The sequence below is a fragment of the Chaetura pelagica genome, unplaced genomic scaffold (assembly GCF_000747805.2).
Source record: "Chaetura pelagica isolate M959 unplaced genomic scaffold, ChaPel_1.0 scaffold21, whole genome shotgun sequence".
Taxonomy (NCBI): Eukaryota; Metazoa; Chordata; class Aves; order Apodiformes; family Apodidae; genus Chaetura; species Chaetura pelagica.
The window spans coordinates 3,121,500-3,137,322 of NW_009952251.1; the positions used below are offsets into that span (position 1 = coordinate 3,121,500).

At 38.4% G+C, this 15,823-nt stretch overlaps 1 protein-coding gene across 1 annotated transcript in view; it reads left to right on the forward strand.

Annotated features, from left to right (window-relative positions):
• The window catches only part of PGAP1 (post-GPI attachment to proteins 1), a 36,330-nt gene that overhangs the window by 2,869 nt on the left and 17,638 nt on the right, over positions 1 to 15,823 (forward strand). The window contains exons 2-10 of the mRNA XM_010007395.1: positions 3,917 to 4,070; positions 6,200 to 6,375; positions 7,008 to 7,179; positions 8,276 to 8,436; positions 9,927 to 9,979; positions 10,153 to 10,219; positions 13,233 to 13,338; positions 14,997 to 15,052; positions 15,133 to 15,216. Of these exons, the coding sequence (XP_010005697.1) occupies positions 3,917 to 4,070; positions 6,200 to 6,375; positions 7,008 to 7,179; positions 8,276 to 8,436; positions 9,927 to 9,979; positions 10,153 to 10,219; positions 13,233 to 13,338; positions 14,997 to 15,052; positions 15,133 to 15,216 (1,029 nt within the window). The remainder of the gene's footprint in view (positions 1 to 3,916; positions 4,071 to 6,199; positions 6,376 to 7,007; positions 7,180 to 8,275; positions 8,437 to 9,926; positions 9,980 to 10,152; positions 10,220 to 13,232; positions 13,339 to 14,996; positions 15,053 to 15,132; positions 15,217 to 15,823) is intronic.

Genomic DNA, 15,823 nt, shown 5'->3' on the forward strand with positions numbered 1-15,823 from the left:
AGGCCCCCGCGCTGCCCGGGCCGCCGTGCGAGCTGAGGCGGCCGCAGAAGGGCCGGGTTTGCTGGGCTGGGGCGGAGGTCGCCGAGGTGTCACAGCCCCGTGGGTGCGCCCGGGGGCTGCGGGAGGGGAGGCCGCCTCTGCCGGGTAACGGGCTGTTTGTGCTGCCGCCTGTGCGGGTGAAAGGAAGAGAAAAGCTCCCGATTTTCTAACTTGTAAACGCCTGTAGTTACCTGTAAAGCCGGTCACAAGCTCATCAAGGCTGTAAGTGCAGTGGGAGAGGCTGGGCCGGGTCCTCTGGCAACACCCACAGCGATCAGGTCTTGTACTTGTTCCTCGTTGTGGCCTTATGGAGTGTGAAGCAACTGACGTTCTAAATAATAACAACTGAGTAACTGAGATTCAAATGTGAGTGTATTTCTCAAGCTAGCAAACAGCAGTGCAGTCTTCCTGGTGAGCACTTCGTAGGTGGCTCAGTCTCACAGCTTATGGGAGAGCTTGTAAACCTGATTGAGTTCCCTTTTCCTTTCCTAGCGAATCCTTTTAGAAAATTCTTTGAAAACCTTGGTTCAGTATGAGAGAGAGGGGACTGCTGATGGAACTGTTGTTTCCCAGTGTTATGGCTTTATAACAGGAGAATGTAAATATGTGAATATATGTAGGTTCAGTTCTGCAGCTGTTAGAAAGCCATTTCTCTTTTTAGTAGTAGTTCATGATACAGGATCTTCTGTCCTATTGAAAACACCCCGAAGCATATTATGTTGATTCCTAAGCATTAATTGCCATGTTAAAGATTATGTTAAAGCAAAACTTGGCTTACCTAAATTGGTAATGAAACAGCAAGTAAGTTTTCAGATCTATTAACCTTCATTTGCTAACATTGACATAATTGTGTTAGCCTCCAAAAGAGAACCTTGGTATAGCTCCAAGGGTTATTTAGTCAGTGCTGTAGGACAAAATTATCTAAGCAGCTCTAAATACTTAAATACTATGTGTTAAGGTTTTAGATCTCCTAGCAGCCAAAACATACTTCAGCTTCAGTCTGAAGCCAACCAACTGAAAATTAATGGCAAGCTCTGCATGATGTTATTACTGATTGCCTGAAATTGTCATCTGCCACCTCACATCTTTTGTGTATTTACTTGTTACATCAGAGCTTGAACTTGAAGCATCTTTAGGCAAGTGTTGTGCTGGCAAGAGATGCAAGTTTTAAAGGTATCACTAGTTCCATGCAGGAGATAAAGTTGCAGCTGGCTATATTGCCTCAGAATTTCTGGTTTTTGGGTAATCACTTTTACTGTGTGGAAAGCAGTACTTACATGAGGGCAGAAATGAGGAAAAGTTTGCTAGGTCGTTAAAATTTCAAGTACCTCTTCATTGTTGGAGGGTGTGTTTGTTTACATTTTAATGTCTTTGTGATACTGGCATTGGTAGAAAACCACAGGGTAGGAATTTCGGGTGAAAGGTGCATGTCCTCTCTTGCAGATAGGGTGTCACATTATAAAACAATAGCTGAGAAATTAAATGTAAGAAGTTTCATTTCTGTTGTGTCTAACAGGGTGGGTTACCTCAGAGTCAAGCATACTAAGTACTGGAATTGGTTTGGATTTTTTTTTTTTTCTTTGTACTTAACCATCTATTTTTTTTCTGCATGAGCTGTAGAATTGCAATATTTGAATTAAACCTACTCTTGTCCTGTTCAGCTAAGCTTGGTAAGAGATCAGTAAGTTAATAATGAGGACTTTTTCGCATAAGCCTAATTTATGTGGGAACTAGTGTGAAAAATGAAGCCTACACTGGCATGGTAAAAAGTAGCTGCAGCTCATTACAGCCAATTATATAACCAATGTCTTGGGAATTCAGAATTTAAAACCACTGTCATGGAACATGAACATCTGTTTTCCTTTGGAGTTATGCATTGCCATTTTGTTATAATATTCGAGCACTATGATTTACCAACCCCCCCCAATATTTTGGTAGTAAAGTTTGACCTCAAAAAGCTTGTTAATTTTGTGTTCTGTAAAAGTTTTTGAAAATATTATGAACCAGGAAGATACTGTGGAAGAGTGGTTGATTTGATCCATCAAGAAGTCATGTAAACATATCTTGATGGCACTCTTAGTTTAGTATCAAAACCTTATTCATTTTATGTTTTTCACAGAATTTTGAAAGCCTTTGAAAAAGGAGCAGTATAAAGAAATGGAAAAGGGACAGTGAGCTCAGTGAAGCTGGAAAGGGAAAGTGGTGAAGGAAAGGGAGAGAACATTGAAAGGATGATCTGGTGACACAAGCCCTGAACAAAGCTTAACTTTTTCTGTTTAGAGTGAAGGAGTTAAACGTGCTCTCTCTTGAACATGTACATTTAATTAAAAGATACAATATAAAAATGTAAGATAACTTTTTATATTGTAGAATTTTAAGTATATGTAAAAACATCATAGAAAGAGGTTGCAAAGAAGCAATATGGCAAACAATTGGAAGGCTAAGGGAGAAAGGAAATAGTCTTTAGCTAGGGGAAGGAAAAGAGTGTGTGTGGGCAGGGAATTAAGCTAAATCTCCTTTACTGTAGGTGCAATTGAGAAAAAAACCTGAAATATCCAAAGTGAAGATGCTTCTAGTTAGACAAGGCAATCAAGACAGACTTGAAAAAAATGTTTCTGAAGCAAAATAGTTTAGTTTTGATCTTATTCTGTAAAATTGTTTCCTTAAAATATGAATTGCACCTTAAGAAACTTTAAAAATTATCTTTCTTGTCTCTGAATTTTCATAAAGTATTAAAATGCTGGTGCATACACAAGTGTATGCACATTCACAGAAATGTTAAAAATGTCTATCTTAGAAACTCAAAATTATAAACCAACCAACCTCCATACAGGAGACAAATATTTTTTTGCTTACTATGTTCTTGATTTAAAGCACTGTGATGTTGTTCTAAAAGTCATCACTTAAGACTAAGACTTAAGTCTAAGACTTAATCATCACCTAACTCTCAGTTTCAAAGTTATTTTGTTCTTTTGGGAATTTGTAATCCTGTGACCTATGTGAGAGGTTCGGTGCTCAGTTGTTTGTTTTAGTACAAGAAATGCGTCCTTTTTTAATATCACAATTTACTGTGTAAATTGGATCCTCAGTTGTTACAAAACCAGTTTTCTTGTCACTAGGCTACATAAGGACTCTGAAAACATCAACAACAACAAAAAAGCCCTCGGAGTATCATGTTTGGTTTTTTTTTTCAGGGGAGCCATATTCAGGTGGTTACTACTATTGTTCACATTCCCCTTGCAGGATACATCTCTAAAAATCATCCCAGAGAATTTGCACTGCACCTGTAATTTACCCTGACATAGTAGCTGTCATCTGACACTCCCCTGCTCCCCTCCAGGTGGAGCTTCCATTCCAGCGCAGCGGCACAGCCTTGTTCTGAGTTACCTGGTATTGGGGAGGACTCCAGAACTGTTTAGGTGCAGTAGGAATAAGTAGGATCACTCGTGCGCCCCATTTTCTGCTCTCAAATTTTCATGTCTTGAGAGAAGCGATTGGGTTTTCACCTCTTTTTGTTTATTTCACTTTTTCCCCTATAGTATAAGGCTAGGTTTACTTTAGAATGTGCAATTTTAACATAAATTGCATTAATTTGCAGCTCGTTTCAATGCCAGTTAAAGATAATAGTTGTTTCAACTAAGTAACTCCAGCCAGTTATTACGCAGAGCAATACCTTCTTAAGCACAATGTTCCATACTTTACTTTCAATTATTTTTTAAAAGCAACAGCCAGTGTTTTATTCTCTGTTCTTTGGCCTGTCATTTAAAACAATACATAAAACATAAGCCAGATCATTTAAATTACTGGATAGCCACTTTGTTTTTCATTTGCAACAATATAGGTGAGGTAATTGGTTTCTTTTTAACTTGTGTAACAGAAAATAAAATTACCGAAGAAAACAGCCAGACGATACCCAGCGTATGAGCTCTATCTGTATGGGGAAGGGAACTATGCTGAAGAAAACAAACATCTCCTATTGACAGGAATTCCAGTTCTCTTTCTTCCTGGGAACGCTGGCAGCTACAAACAAGGTAAGCATTTAACTAAGTTATAAGTATGTTACAAAGAGCCATTGTATTTTGTTTATGTGTTACTCAATGGCAAGAAGTCTTCTGTTTGAAATAATATCAACAAAGCTCATAATGGATGATCATATTATGGTGTAGGTATTCTTGTTAGTCCATGGTTAATTTCAAGCAGAGAGAAGGCTTTTTTGTTTTAAAACAGTTTCACAGTTGAGCTGTAGTGGTTTTGTGCACTAAGATGTTAACTCCTGAAAGCCAGAAGCGAAGTTCACTTTACGCTGTACTGTGGCACCACTGCACCCTTGCTGTGTTTTTGCTCACAAACATCTAGCTGGTTTTGATTTGAACAACCTGTAGTGCAGTTATGCCAAATAAAAGACCTGACTTTGATTAGAAGAAACTAAACAAGCTGCCATCTGTAATGTCAAGTAATTATGCACTATAGAATTAAGCATCATGTTGTGGCTAATCCTGTTGCTTCAGTATTTCCTGCCTCTTTATGTAGTGGTGTTTTTTCCTTAGCATTAACTTCTTAATATACACGCAGCCTGCTTTTGTTTTCCAGGTTATTCCCTCTTATACTGCTGGCCTAAAAGTTAACAGAACAATAGTTCTAAGGCATTTTTATTTTTCATTGTAAACACCAAAGTTAGTAGTTTGATAATCACGTAGTGTGTTTACATCTTTGTTCCAGTATCCAGTATTTGTTCCAGACTGGGTTTGTCAGCTCATGGTTTTTGTTCTCTAAAATGTAACACAATGTTAGCCAAACTGATATTGTGTGTATGGGGAAAACAATTGAGATTCTGAATTCTATTTAGGAATTTGTGATCTTTGGCAATCTTGTTTTACCATGCCCTCCAAGATAGGAAGTTGTGATACTTGATCTTTTAAATACTTTTTAGGTCTTTTAAAAGTATTTTGGAGGTGTTCTTATTGTATATTAATTCTAGATAGAATTGGTGAATTATTGACTACAATTTAGATTTTTTGTTTTAATCAGGCTGATAATATCTGTTTGGATGTTTAAACATATAAAATATTTAATAAATATTATTTTCTCATGCATGAACATAACTGAAATTTGTTTGGTGTGTTAACTTCTTTAGCAAACTTTTCCAAGAAGGGGGATTCTGCAGGCTGCAGATTTGTGAAGCTGTTGCACTCCAGAACAATTGCTTCTCTGTATCCGATTTGGGCAGACATTTTTTGCAATCATTAGTTATTTTATATACTTGCTTTTGAGTCTTTTATTTCTTCTTCCCCTATTGTCCTTTATTTGCAGCCATTAGTATTCCCATCCTGCCATGTCTCCATGGAATAGCAGATGGGATTAGATGGAGAAGACAGGTCACAGGAAAGACCTTGTAATCAGAACACTTTCTCCATTAAGGTTTTAGGTGGAGAAGTCTCCTTTGTTTTCCTGTCCTCTGTACATATCTTGGTGATATTTGGGAATGTAGTTCTCGAGTTGATTATATTTAAAGGAATTTTAGGAAAGCTTAGCAGTAGCAATGCCTCTAGTGTTGAAGTCAGGACTCCTCATTTTGCCTTCTTTTCCTGGTGGCGTTAAGAAGGTGCAAATGAGATGAGAAAAGCATTCCCTCAGGGGACTGTAATCCTTGATCTTGTATAAATCTGTTTTTGACATAAAACATCTCTGTAGTCAGTGGTGATCTCAGTTGCGTTGTAGCATGCAGCTCCTGGTAACTCATTCCGTATTTTCTTTTAATCTAATCAGGTTTGTTCTTTTCCACATTCTTCTGTAAGTTCCTGTTATGATAAGTTTGCTATTTATTTTTTTATCAGAGGGTTTCTTATAAAAACAGGAAATAATTACTTTTCTTCTCATTTTACGGTTTGGTTCTTACTGTGACTGGCTGATACTTCTGCTCCAATTATTTATATCTTCAAACCCATTTTTGTAAAAAAATGTCATTGCAGATTAGAAAAGAGATCATTTGCTTCTGGATGTAATTTTCATCCTTTTTTTTTTACTTAAGTATCTTAAGGAGAACACTGGATTTAATATAACATTTGTTTTGTTATAGATTATATATTTGTGTTTTTCTGCTAGTGATAGTCGTAAGTGGTGACTATTAGACTGTTCTAATTGGTGTGGTTTCTTTTCCTAGTACGTTCTCTTGGCTCCATTGCCCTTAGAAAAGCAGAAGATGTTGACTTCAAGTATCATTTTAATTTCTTCAGTGTCAACTTTAATGAGGAGTTGGTTGCATTGTATGGTGGTAGTCTGCAACGACAGACCAAGTTTGTGCATGAATGCATAAAAGTAATTCTTAAGTTGTACAGGGTAAGTAGTGCATATGCTGAATAATGTACTTGCAGTTTGGAATGAGATTCTGGGCTGCCTTTTCTGTTGGAAAACTGAAGAGTAAGGGAGGGAGACTATGATGTGTGTAGATAGTTGAGTGTGATAATAGTGCAATAGAGAAGGGCTGCTCTTTAACAGATTTTGGATGCTTGTGACAATCCCATAACCATGGTTAGGTTCTGTATTGTGCTTCTAAACGTATACCTCCATGTATACTTTTTTTTGTAGTAAAGACTTAAACTTTGCCTGGTTATTTCAATAACCCCTTGGTTATTAAAATACTAAGGTAGTGGCACCTTACATCCATTTTTCTCTAGGAAACTCCTTTGATATCTTGTGTCCCTAAGAGTCTCAGAAATTAAAATTAGCTGAAGATTCTGATGTTTACACAGGCTATATAATGTTTCCTTTTGAGCTGCAAGCTTTGTTAAGCACATTTTTTTGAGATGGCATTGAAATTTATATTAATATTGTAAACTTTTCAAGTTGATACTAGTTAATATTATCTTTGAGAGGACACGAGTTATTTTTAGGGGAAATAAATATACAACTGATAACTATAGTTCAATGTCAAATCTATTTTTCATGTGTCTTACTGATCTTTGCTTAAGGGTCGAGAATTTGCACCAACCAGTGTTGCAATAGTAGGTCATTCCATGGGTGGTCTTGTTGCAAGAGCATTGCTTACTCTGAAGAATTTTAAGCCTGAACTTATAAATCTTCTCATTACACAAGCCACACCTCATGTTGCACCTGTGATGCCTTTAGACAAATATCTTACTGGTAAGTATTGCAGTTAACTTAATTACATTTTATTTCTTTATAGAGCCTCTCAAGCATTAGTCAGTGAGCTTCTTGCAGATCAACAGCAAAATGTGCTGTTTTGCTTATTATAGTTAATCTATTCCATTGTTACTCAGATGATTGAGATCACCAGAATACTGAGAGTGTCCTGTCATATAAAGTGTCATATCAAATGGATTATGTGGACTTGAGTTTCTATACAGGTCCTGGAACTCTCAAGGATTTGTAATTTCAATAAGTTGCAGAGCATGATTTGTAAGCTCTCGAGTGAATTACATTTTTTGCTTTCTGTTTTGTAAAAAAACCCCAACAAAACCGAAATAAACAAAAAAATCAACAATTGCCAAATAGAGTTAATAAAGTTATTACTGCAGAAGCTGGTAAATTTGATGTTTATCACTCCCAAAGGTTGAAGAGGTAAGAATGTTGAATATGATCTGATTATATGTATTTTTATATATATATATTCAGAGAAGGTAGACTGTGTTTTCTGCTAGCTTAAATAACTGTGGCATAAAACTTGTGAAGTATAATCATGTTACTATGCATTTACTATATGCTTCTTGGAAAGCTAGAGCTAATTAACTCTACTGGTGAAATACATGCTCACTGGTAATTGTGCTGTTACATATAGATATTGAAAACATTAGTGAAGGAAAGGGAGAAGGCATTTATTTTCATTAATCTCTGTGACACCTGAAAGGAATGGATTATCTTTAGCTGCTGAATTTGATTCACTGTGCTTGCATTAATTCTCCCTCCTACAATTATTGCAATGTAATGCTTCTCCCTTGCTGACTGTTTCTGAACTGTGGCTGTCCTTAAAATAAATCTGTGGTTTGCACACTGTGCTCAGCTGACACGGAAAGTTTATCTGTCTTTCCCAGCTGCTACCTCCTTGGTTAACAGGTTAAAACAGTGATTTTCCTTCCTTACACAAATCAAAAGTGGTAATTGAAGTTTTAATGTCTCCAGGAGGGCTTACAGAAACTTTTAGTTAAATGTTTCTATAGCTTTTTTTGTATATCAGATGGACTTACGAGGAAATTGTGATTGATTTTAATATATTTTATAGATTTTTATACAGCTGTAAACAATCATTGGATTCTAAAGGCCCAAGATTTAAGAAATTTAACTACCCTTTCTGTGGCGGGAGGATTCAGAGATTACCAAGTTCGTTCAGGACTGACTTTTCTACCAAGATTGAGTCAACATGACAGTGCCTTATCTGTTGTGGTAAAAAAGCAAACTATTTTTTTGGTATTACATGGAGCTATGTTAGATAGCTATTTATGTAATGCATGCATCAGTGTTGTAATGATAGTCTGTATGTGCCGCATAGCATAACTATATAAGAAAATACTACATGTGAAAAACAAAGTAGTGTACAGTTATAAAAACATAAATTGTTGATGTAGTATAAATGAGCGTGCACTGGAAGAGGCTGTGTTGGGGTTGATTTGAATAATCTACTACTTGGTACTGGTTCTTCTCACCAGGGTCTTGCACCTTTTCAGTTCCAGAACTCGGGCTTTATCTTCCTGTGTTTTTGCTAGAGATGTGTGTATGTAGACTGACAGATGTGCAGCAAAGAAGCAGACTGCTGGTTTGATTGTAAAAAGAGAGCTCTGTCTTGGAGTCATCTTGTGTTTATTGCTTTTCAAAGAACTTGGGAGTAGAAAGGATGTACTGGATTATGAAGTCCAGTCTTCTGCTTTTGCAGACATCTGTCTCCTTCCAAAATTAAGAGACATAAAATAGTTAGGTTTGTCATTCCATCCCCCTGCCTTCAGCTTGTTCTGTACACGGAAGAAGCTGGAAAGGACTCCTCAGTAGGGAGAAAGTTTGGAATTTCCAAGCTCCATTTACTGCGCTAGTCAGCTTTTACATGGATTTGTTCTGACATCAACTTGAAATGTTATATGAAATAGTTGTAATTTCCTTGGTGTTTACCTCCCTGTCCGTTGCACAGTAAGTTGTCTGTAAGTAATTTCAGCTCAGGTTCTGCTAGGCTAAGTAACCGTTTGCATCTGCTCTACATTTCCCTTCTCATGTGTTGGTGACCGTAATTTTGCATGAGATTTCACGTGTAGTGGTACTAGGTGTTTCCCTTTTTTTATTTTGTTGTTTGTGGGTTTTGGTTTTTTTGCCTTCTGTTGTTGTGTTCCCGAGTGTAATGCATTAATAGTTCATAGCTTACTTGAATCAAGTTATGCAACTGGGTGATGAGCTCCATATATGGGAGGTGTTAGACCTAAAGATGCAATACATGCGGTACACGCACACACACACAAATGAATAGCTTCAGAGTGTCCAGTTCTTTCTCCAGGGTGTTGTTATGCTCCTTTCTGTGAGAATGCCCTTAATTTTTCAGCAGCAGCTTTCATTGGCATGCTTCTATTCTTGTGTGCCAGAATCACTTACTGAAATAGTAAGTTTAGTCATAGAGGCAACCTTTGAAGCAATTTTTGGTAAGTTTACTCGGTAACATTATTTGCCCTTTCACCATTAGTCTCTGATATCTAACATAGATTAGCTTCAGCACTTGAAGCTTTTTGACTGAAGAAGTCATTCTGTTACACCTTAGTCCTTGAAAACTCTTAGGATAAATGCTATTCTTTTTAATAATTGTGCCATTATATTTAAATAAGGAGGGGAAAGGCTTGCTTAGAATTTTCAAGTGTTAAATACTAACAAAGTCTTGAATTTCTTTCTTTCCCAAACAGAGCTCGGCTGTGCCTAGAGTCTGGGCCTCAACAGACCATCTCTCCATAGTGTGGTAAGCTAATGCAATAAAGGTTAATTGGCTGACCTTACATCCCTCTGTTCTCTACTGTTATTACATAAAATAATTTAACTTCAGCAAAATATTATTATAATGTCACTTCTGACCACTTTTATTCCCCTGGATATTTCCTTTCTAGATTTCATTTTACTTATTCTGTCTTCTAGGTGCAAAGAATTGATTTTGGCCACAATTAGAGTTCTTTTTGATCTCATAGATGAAAACACAAGGCAGGTTTGTATATATGATCTTCTGTATATTTCCCCATCTCACTTTCTTCGTCCATCACAGAATGCTTCATCAGGACAAATACCACCCTATGATACAGAAAAAAAAATATATTTTTTTTATTATTCTAAGTCATGCAGAGAAAATTGTTGACATTTTATACCAGTCAGTGAAAACTCCTGTGGCTTTGTGTTTTTTGACTGATGTGTCAAAAATAATTGGGTGTTAGTTCAGTTTTTATTATTGACTGCTTGATGCTTTATAGCTGGGGTGTGGGCTGAAAATTTTTCGATAATGCAGCACCTTTAGTTGACCTTGCTGTGGATAAACAAACTTTGCAAGCAGTGGAGCTTTGAATGTGACCTCTCTGTATGTTTGAGCCATTAGTGTATAAAGGATGAAAAACTGTGGTAGTTTAACTCGGCCATAGTGCTTCTTGAACTTCCTCCTGTGCTGTTGGGATAGAGGCCAGATTGTGTTTATTGTGTTTGTGATGTTCCTTTGCAAATAGCACTTACAAAAATAGAAGGCAAGTAAAATGCTAGCACACCTGTTACATTATTTATTGCTTTTCTAAATAAATATCCTGCATCTTTTTAAAAACTGTGGGAGAAATCTCCCATTGTACTCTGTTCTCTTTCTGAAATGTTATGCAGCAATAAATATGAATTGGAATTAAGGTCAAAAAGGTTGGAAATAAATTGGAGCAGGATGCCAGACATAAAAGAAGAGTGCTTCTAAGTGTTCTTTTTGACGCTCTTTGTGGCAGACTTATCTAGTTTCAATTTAATATGTGATTTGGAGAGACAGAAAGGGAATACAATTATTCTGGAGTTCACTGGCAGTGTGCTGGAGAGTACAGCTTTTCAGAAATCTGTAATTGCCAAAGTTTCAGAAAGCTGAAGAATTAGAATCATAGAATCATAGAATCCTAGGGGCTGGAAGGGACCTCGAGAGATCATCTAGTCCAACCCCCCTGCCAGAGCAGGGTCACCTAGAGTACATCACACAGGAACTCATCCAGGTGGGTTTTGAATGTCTCCAGTGAGGGAGACTCCACAACCTCCCTGGGCAGTCTGTTCCAGTGCTCTGTCACTCTCACAGTAAAAAAAATTTTTTCGGATATTCACCTTGAACCTCCTATGCTCCAATTTACACCCATTACCCCTTGTCCTATCACTGGTCATCACTGAGAAAAGCCTAACTCCGTCCCCCTGACACTCACCCCTTACATATTTGTAAACATTGATGAGGTCACCCCTCAGTCTCCTTTTCTCCAAGCTAAAGAGACCCAGCTCCCTCAGCCTTTCCTCATAAGGGAGATGTTCCACTCCCTTAATCATCTTCGTAGCTCTGCGCTGGACTCTCTCGAGCAGTTCCCTGTCCTTTTTGAACTGAGGGGCCCAGAACTGGACACAATACTCCAGATGTGGCCTCACCAATGCAGAATAGAGGGGGAGGAGAACCTCTCTTGACCTACTAACCACACCCTTTCTAATGCACCCCAGGATGCCATTGGCCTTCTTGGCCACAAGGGCACATTGCTGGCTCATGGTCATCCTCCTGTCTACCAGGACCCCCAGGTCTCTTTCACCTACACTACTCTCCAGCAGTTCAGCCCCCAACCTGTACTGGGACATGGTGTTGTTCTTCCCCAAATGTAAAACTCTGCACTTCCCCTTGTTGAATTTCATCATGTTTCTCCCCGCCCAACTCTCCAACCTATCTAAGTCTCTCTGAATGGCAGCACAGCCTTCTGGTGTGTCAGCCACTCCTCCCAGCTTAGTGTCATCAGCAAACTTGCTGAGGGTACATTCTATACCCTCATCCAGGTCGTTGATGAAGATGTTGAACAACACCGGTCCCAGTACCGACCCCTGTGGGACTCCACTAGTCACACACCTCCAACCAGATTCTGCCCCATTGACTACAACTCTCTGACTCCTTCCTTTCAACCAGTTCCTAATCCACCTCACTACCTGATCACCAAACCCATACCTGATCAACTTATCTACAAGGATGCTGTGGGAGACGGTGTCAAATGCTTTACTGAAATCAAGATAAACCACATCTACCGCTCTACCATCATCTATCCACCTAGTAATTTCCTCATAGAAGGCTATGAGGTTAGTCAAACATGATTTACCCTTGATAAAACCATGTTGACTGCTCTTGATGACCCCCATGTCCTTGATGTGCCTGGAGATAGTGCCAAGAAGAAGTTGTTCCATCACCTTTCCAGGGATGGAGGTGAGGCTGACCGGTCTGTAGTTACCCGGGTCCTCCTTCTTGCCCTTCTTGTAGACTGGTGTGACATTTGCTATCCTCCAGTCCTCAGGCACCTCACCTGTTGCCCATGACTTACTGAAGATGATGGAGAGTGGCCTAGCAATGACCTCCGCCAGCTCCCTCAGCACCCTTGGGTGCATTCCATCTGGACCCATTGATTTATGGATGTCCAGATTACTCAACTGATCCCTAACCCAATCCTCATCAATCAATTAGTCATGGAAATTTGATTTTGAAAAAGGAAAACAAAACAAAACAGAAACACCTCCCAAAAAAGTGAATCCCAGTGTAGCTCTCCAGCTGTTTGAATACTTAAAATGTTAAGATAAGATGTAGCAAGCTGGATTTTGTGAACTCAGACTAGTAAATATAAATGAGAGAACTTTTCCTAAACTCTGGCATAAGCATGTTAATTTTGGGAAGAATGCATGTGTGTCTGTAAAGAAAGTCTGACAAAATGGTTTCCTTGTGTAAAGAGTAGGCAAAGATATAAAAATAAACATTTCAGCTGTACTTCAGAACATGTGTAGGCTTTCTATATTGCAGTGATTGAGTATTGATGGCACTTTATTTGTTCAGATTATTGAATTTAGAATAGAATTGGTGTACCATGTCTTGTAAAAATCTCTTCTGCTTGTCATCCTCAAAACTATCTTGCTAGCTATGATCATGTGATGATTGTGAATTACATGAAATGGTAAAATAAAATTTGATTGTGTTCTTTTTTTAGATAACTGAGGATCCAAAGAAGAGAATGTCTGTATTGAATCACCACTTTGTGAGACACCCTGCAAAGATATTTGAGGAAAATCCTGAAGCTTTTACAGAACTCACAGGTGTGCAGCAGTTTTCTTTTGAACAGGATTCCATGATCCTCCCTGGTTTATAGTTGAGACTCTCACAAACAAACTTCTGGGATATATTTTGTCCTTCTTCAGGTATTGCTAAAATCATATATGGGTTATAGGCTCAAACTACCAGATTTGATGTAGTTACAGCACTAAATAGATTAAAAGGGGCAGTAGCAAAAAATCTGTCATTTTTATATGGCTTGCATGCTGGGGGATGAACAGAAGTCCTATATTCACCAGTCTTTCCAGTAAACTGTCTTTGAAACTGTGAATAGCTGGCTGTCAAAAGTAGTCTAATCTGTGCTTACATCCCATGCTTGCCGGAGGGATAGTACGGGTGTTGTGGAGGCATTTTATTAGTCTTATGTTACTCATGGAAATCCAGAATATTCACACCTGCTTTATCAGTGACTTCCCTTTTTTAATGACATGGCAGGGTAGAATGGACTGCACACTAATGTTTTAGTTGTAACTGCTAAGAATGCCGAGTTAAAGGAGAGAAATTTTGACGTCAATGAGCCTTGGGAACTAAACAGACCTCTTGCTGAGTACAGCTGTGTTCCTAGCTTTGCCAAAGTGGGCAATAAGCTATTGTAGAAGTATGAAGGTAGCTTGAGCTTTGATGTCCATTTTTGGACACTCTTGTATAAAATGGCTTTTGGACATAGACAGATACTGAAGTGACTTTGGAGCAGGGGTCCACCAAGATGGTCAGCTCCTGGGGCACAGGACATGGGGTGGAGAGGCTGAGTGAACTGGGCTTTTTCACCATAAAGGATGTACTAAGGTGGACCCTGTTGCTGTCTTCAACTACCTAATGAAAAACTGGAGAGAAGGTGAAGCTAGACTTTTCTTAGGGATACATAGTGGTAACACAACAGGCATTAGAGTCCAGTTACAACAAAAGAAATTCCAGTTAGATACTAGGAAACAGGAGTTCACTGAGAGGGTGGTCAAACACTCGAACAGGTGTTCAAAGGGGTTGTGGAACTGATGGTTGGTTGGTTGGAGGTTTTTGGGGTTTTTTTTAGCAATAGAGAGGGTTATGTTTCCATTGGATTTCATGTTTGCGTATTCCTGTTTCTGGTGACCTTGAGACTTAGCAAACTTTCTGTGATGAACTTCTTAATCTAGTTCCAGAGAAAAAAGATATTAACCTTCTTGCATGACAATTTGCATTGTTTGTATCTCTGATCTCTTAATTATTCTGTCTTATTATTTTTCCCTAGAAAAATTTGTCCTTCTGCACAAATTTCTGTATTAGTTTTCTTAAAAACCTGACAGAAGATTGGGGCTGCTTCTAATGCTCTCTCAGCTTTAATCCGTCAACTTGTAGTTACATTAGTGTAATTCAATTTTTTATTTGTTGCCTGGGAGCTTTGTTTCAAGATCCATGGGGGTTTTATTTTACAGTTTTTTAGGAAGTAATTGGATCCTAGGGTTTTGGTGTTTGCAGTGGAACTGATGATAACTATTGCATGTAATTTTAAGCAGTAGCCATCTTAAGCGTAGATAAAAGCTTAACATGTTTATGGCTGTTTACAGATAAGAAATAATACTTTGGCAATACTTAAAATATTAGATTTTGGAGATAAGGATAGTAGTTCCTGCATTGTGGCATATAAAAACATATTTATTTCTAGGAGCTTTCATGTGGATTACAGTCAAAGCCTCAAAATGGACTTATTCAGTTTACAATGTAAGTAACATTTTTTCCTCATTGTGTTTTTATGTTTATTTTGTAACTAATGTCAGGTTTGGGTGTTTTTTCCTTTTTAGGATTCTGATGGAAAATATTTCACTTTTCCTCTTGCAAGCCACAGGAAATCGTACAGTCATGTTTACTGTGAAAGCAATATGTTGGTAAGAAAAAACTTCTTTAGTATCTGCAGTTTCTTTATAAAGCTCTATTGTTTTCATTCAGATTTTCTGCAGTTTTAAGACAGTTGAATGAACACTTGTTGAAAATGCTGACATGCATTTACATTCACAGCCTAAACATCATGTCATGGGACCTTACAGTGGCCTTCCAGTACCTGAAGGGGCCTACAGGAAAGCTGGGGAGGGACTTTTCTCCTGAGAGGGCAGTGATAGGACATAGGGTAGTGGTTTTAAACTGAAAGAGAGTTTTAAGACAGTTGAATGAACACTTGTTGAAAATGCTGACATGCATTTACATTCACAGCCTAAACATCATGTCATGGGACCTTACAGTGGCCTTCCAGTACCTGAAGGGGCCTACAGGAAAGCTGGGGAGGGACTTTTCTCCTGAGAGGGCAGTGATAGGACATAGGGTAGTGGTTTTAAACTGAAAGAAGGGAGATTTAGGTTAGACATCAGGAAGAAATTCTTCCCCATGAGGGTAGTAAGGTGCTGGAATAGGCTGCCTAGGGAGGTTTTGGAAGCCCCCTCCCTGAAGGTGTTTAAGGCCAGGTTGGATGAGGCTTGTGCAGCCCAGTCTAGGGTGGGG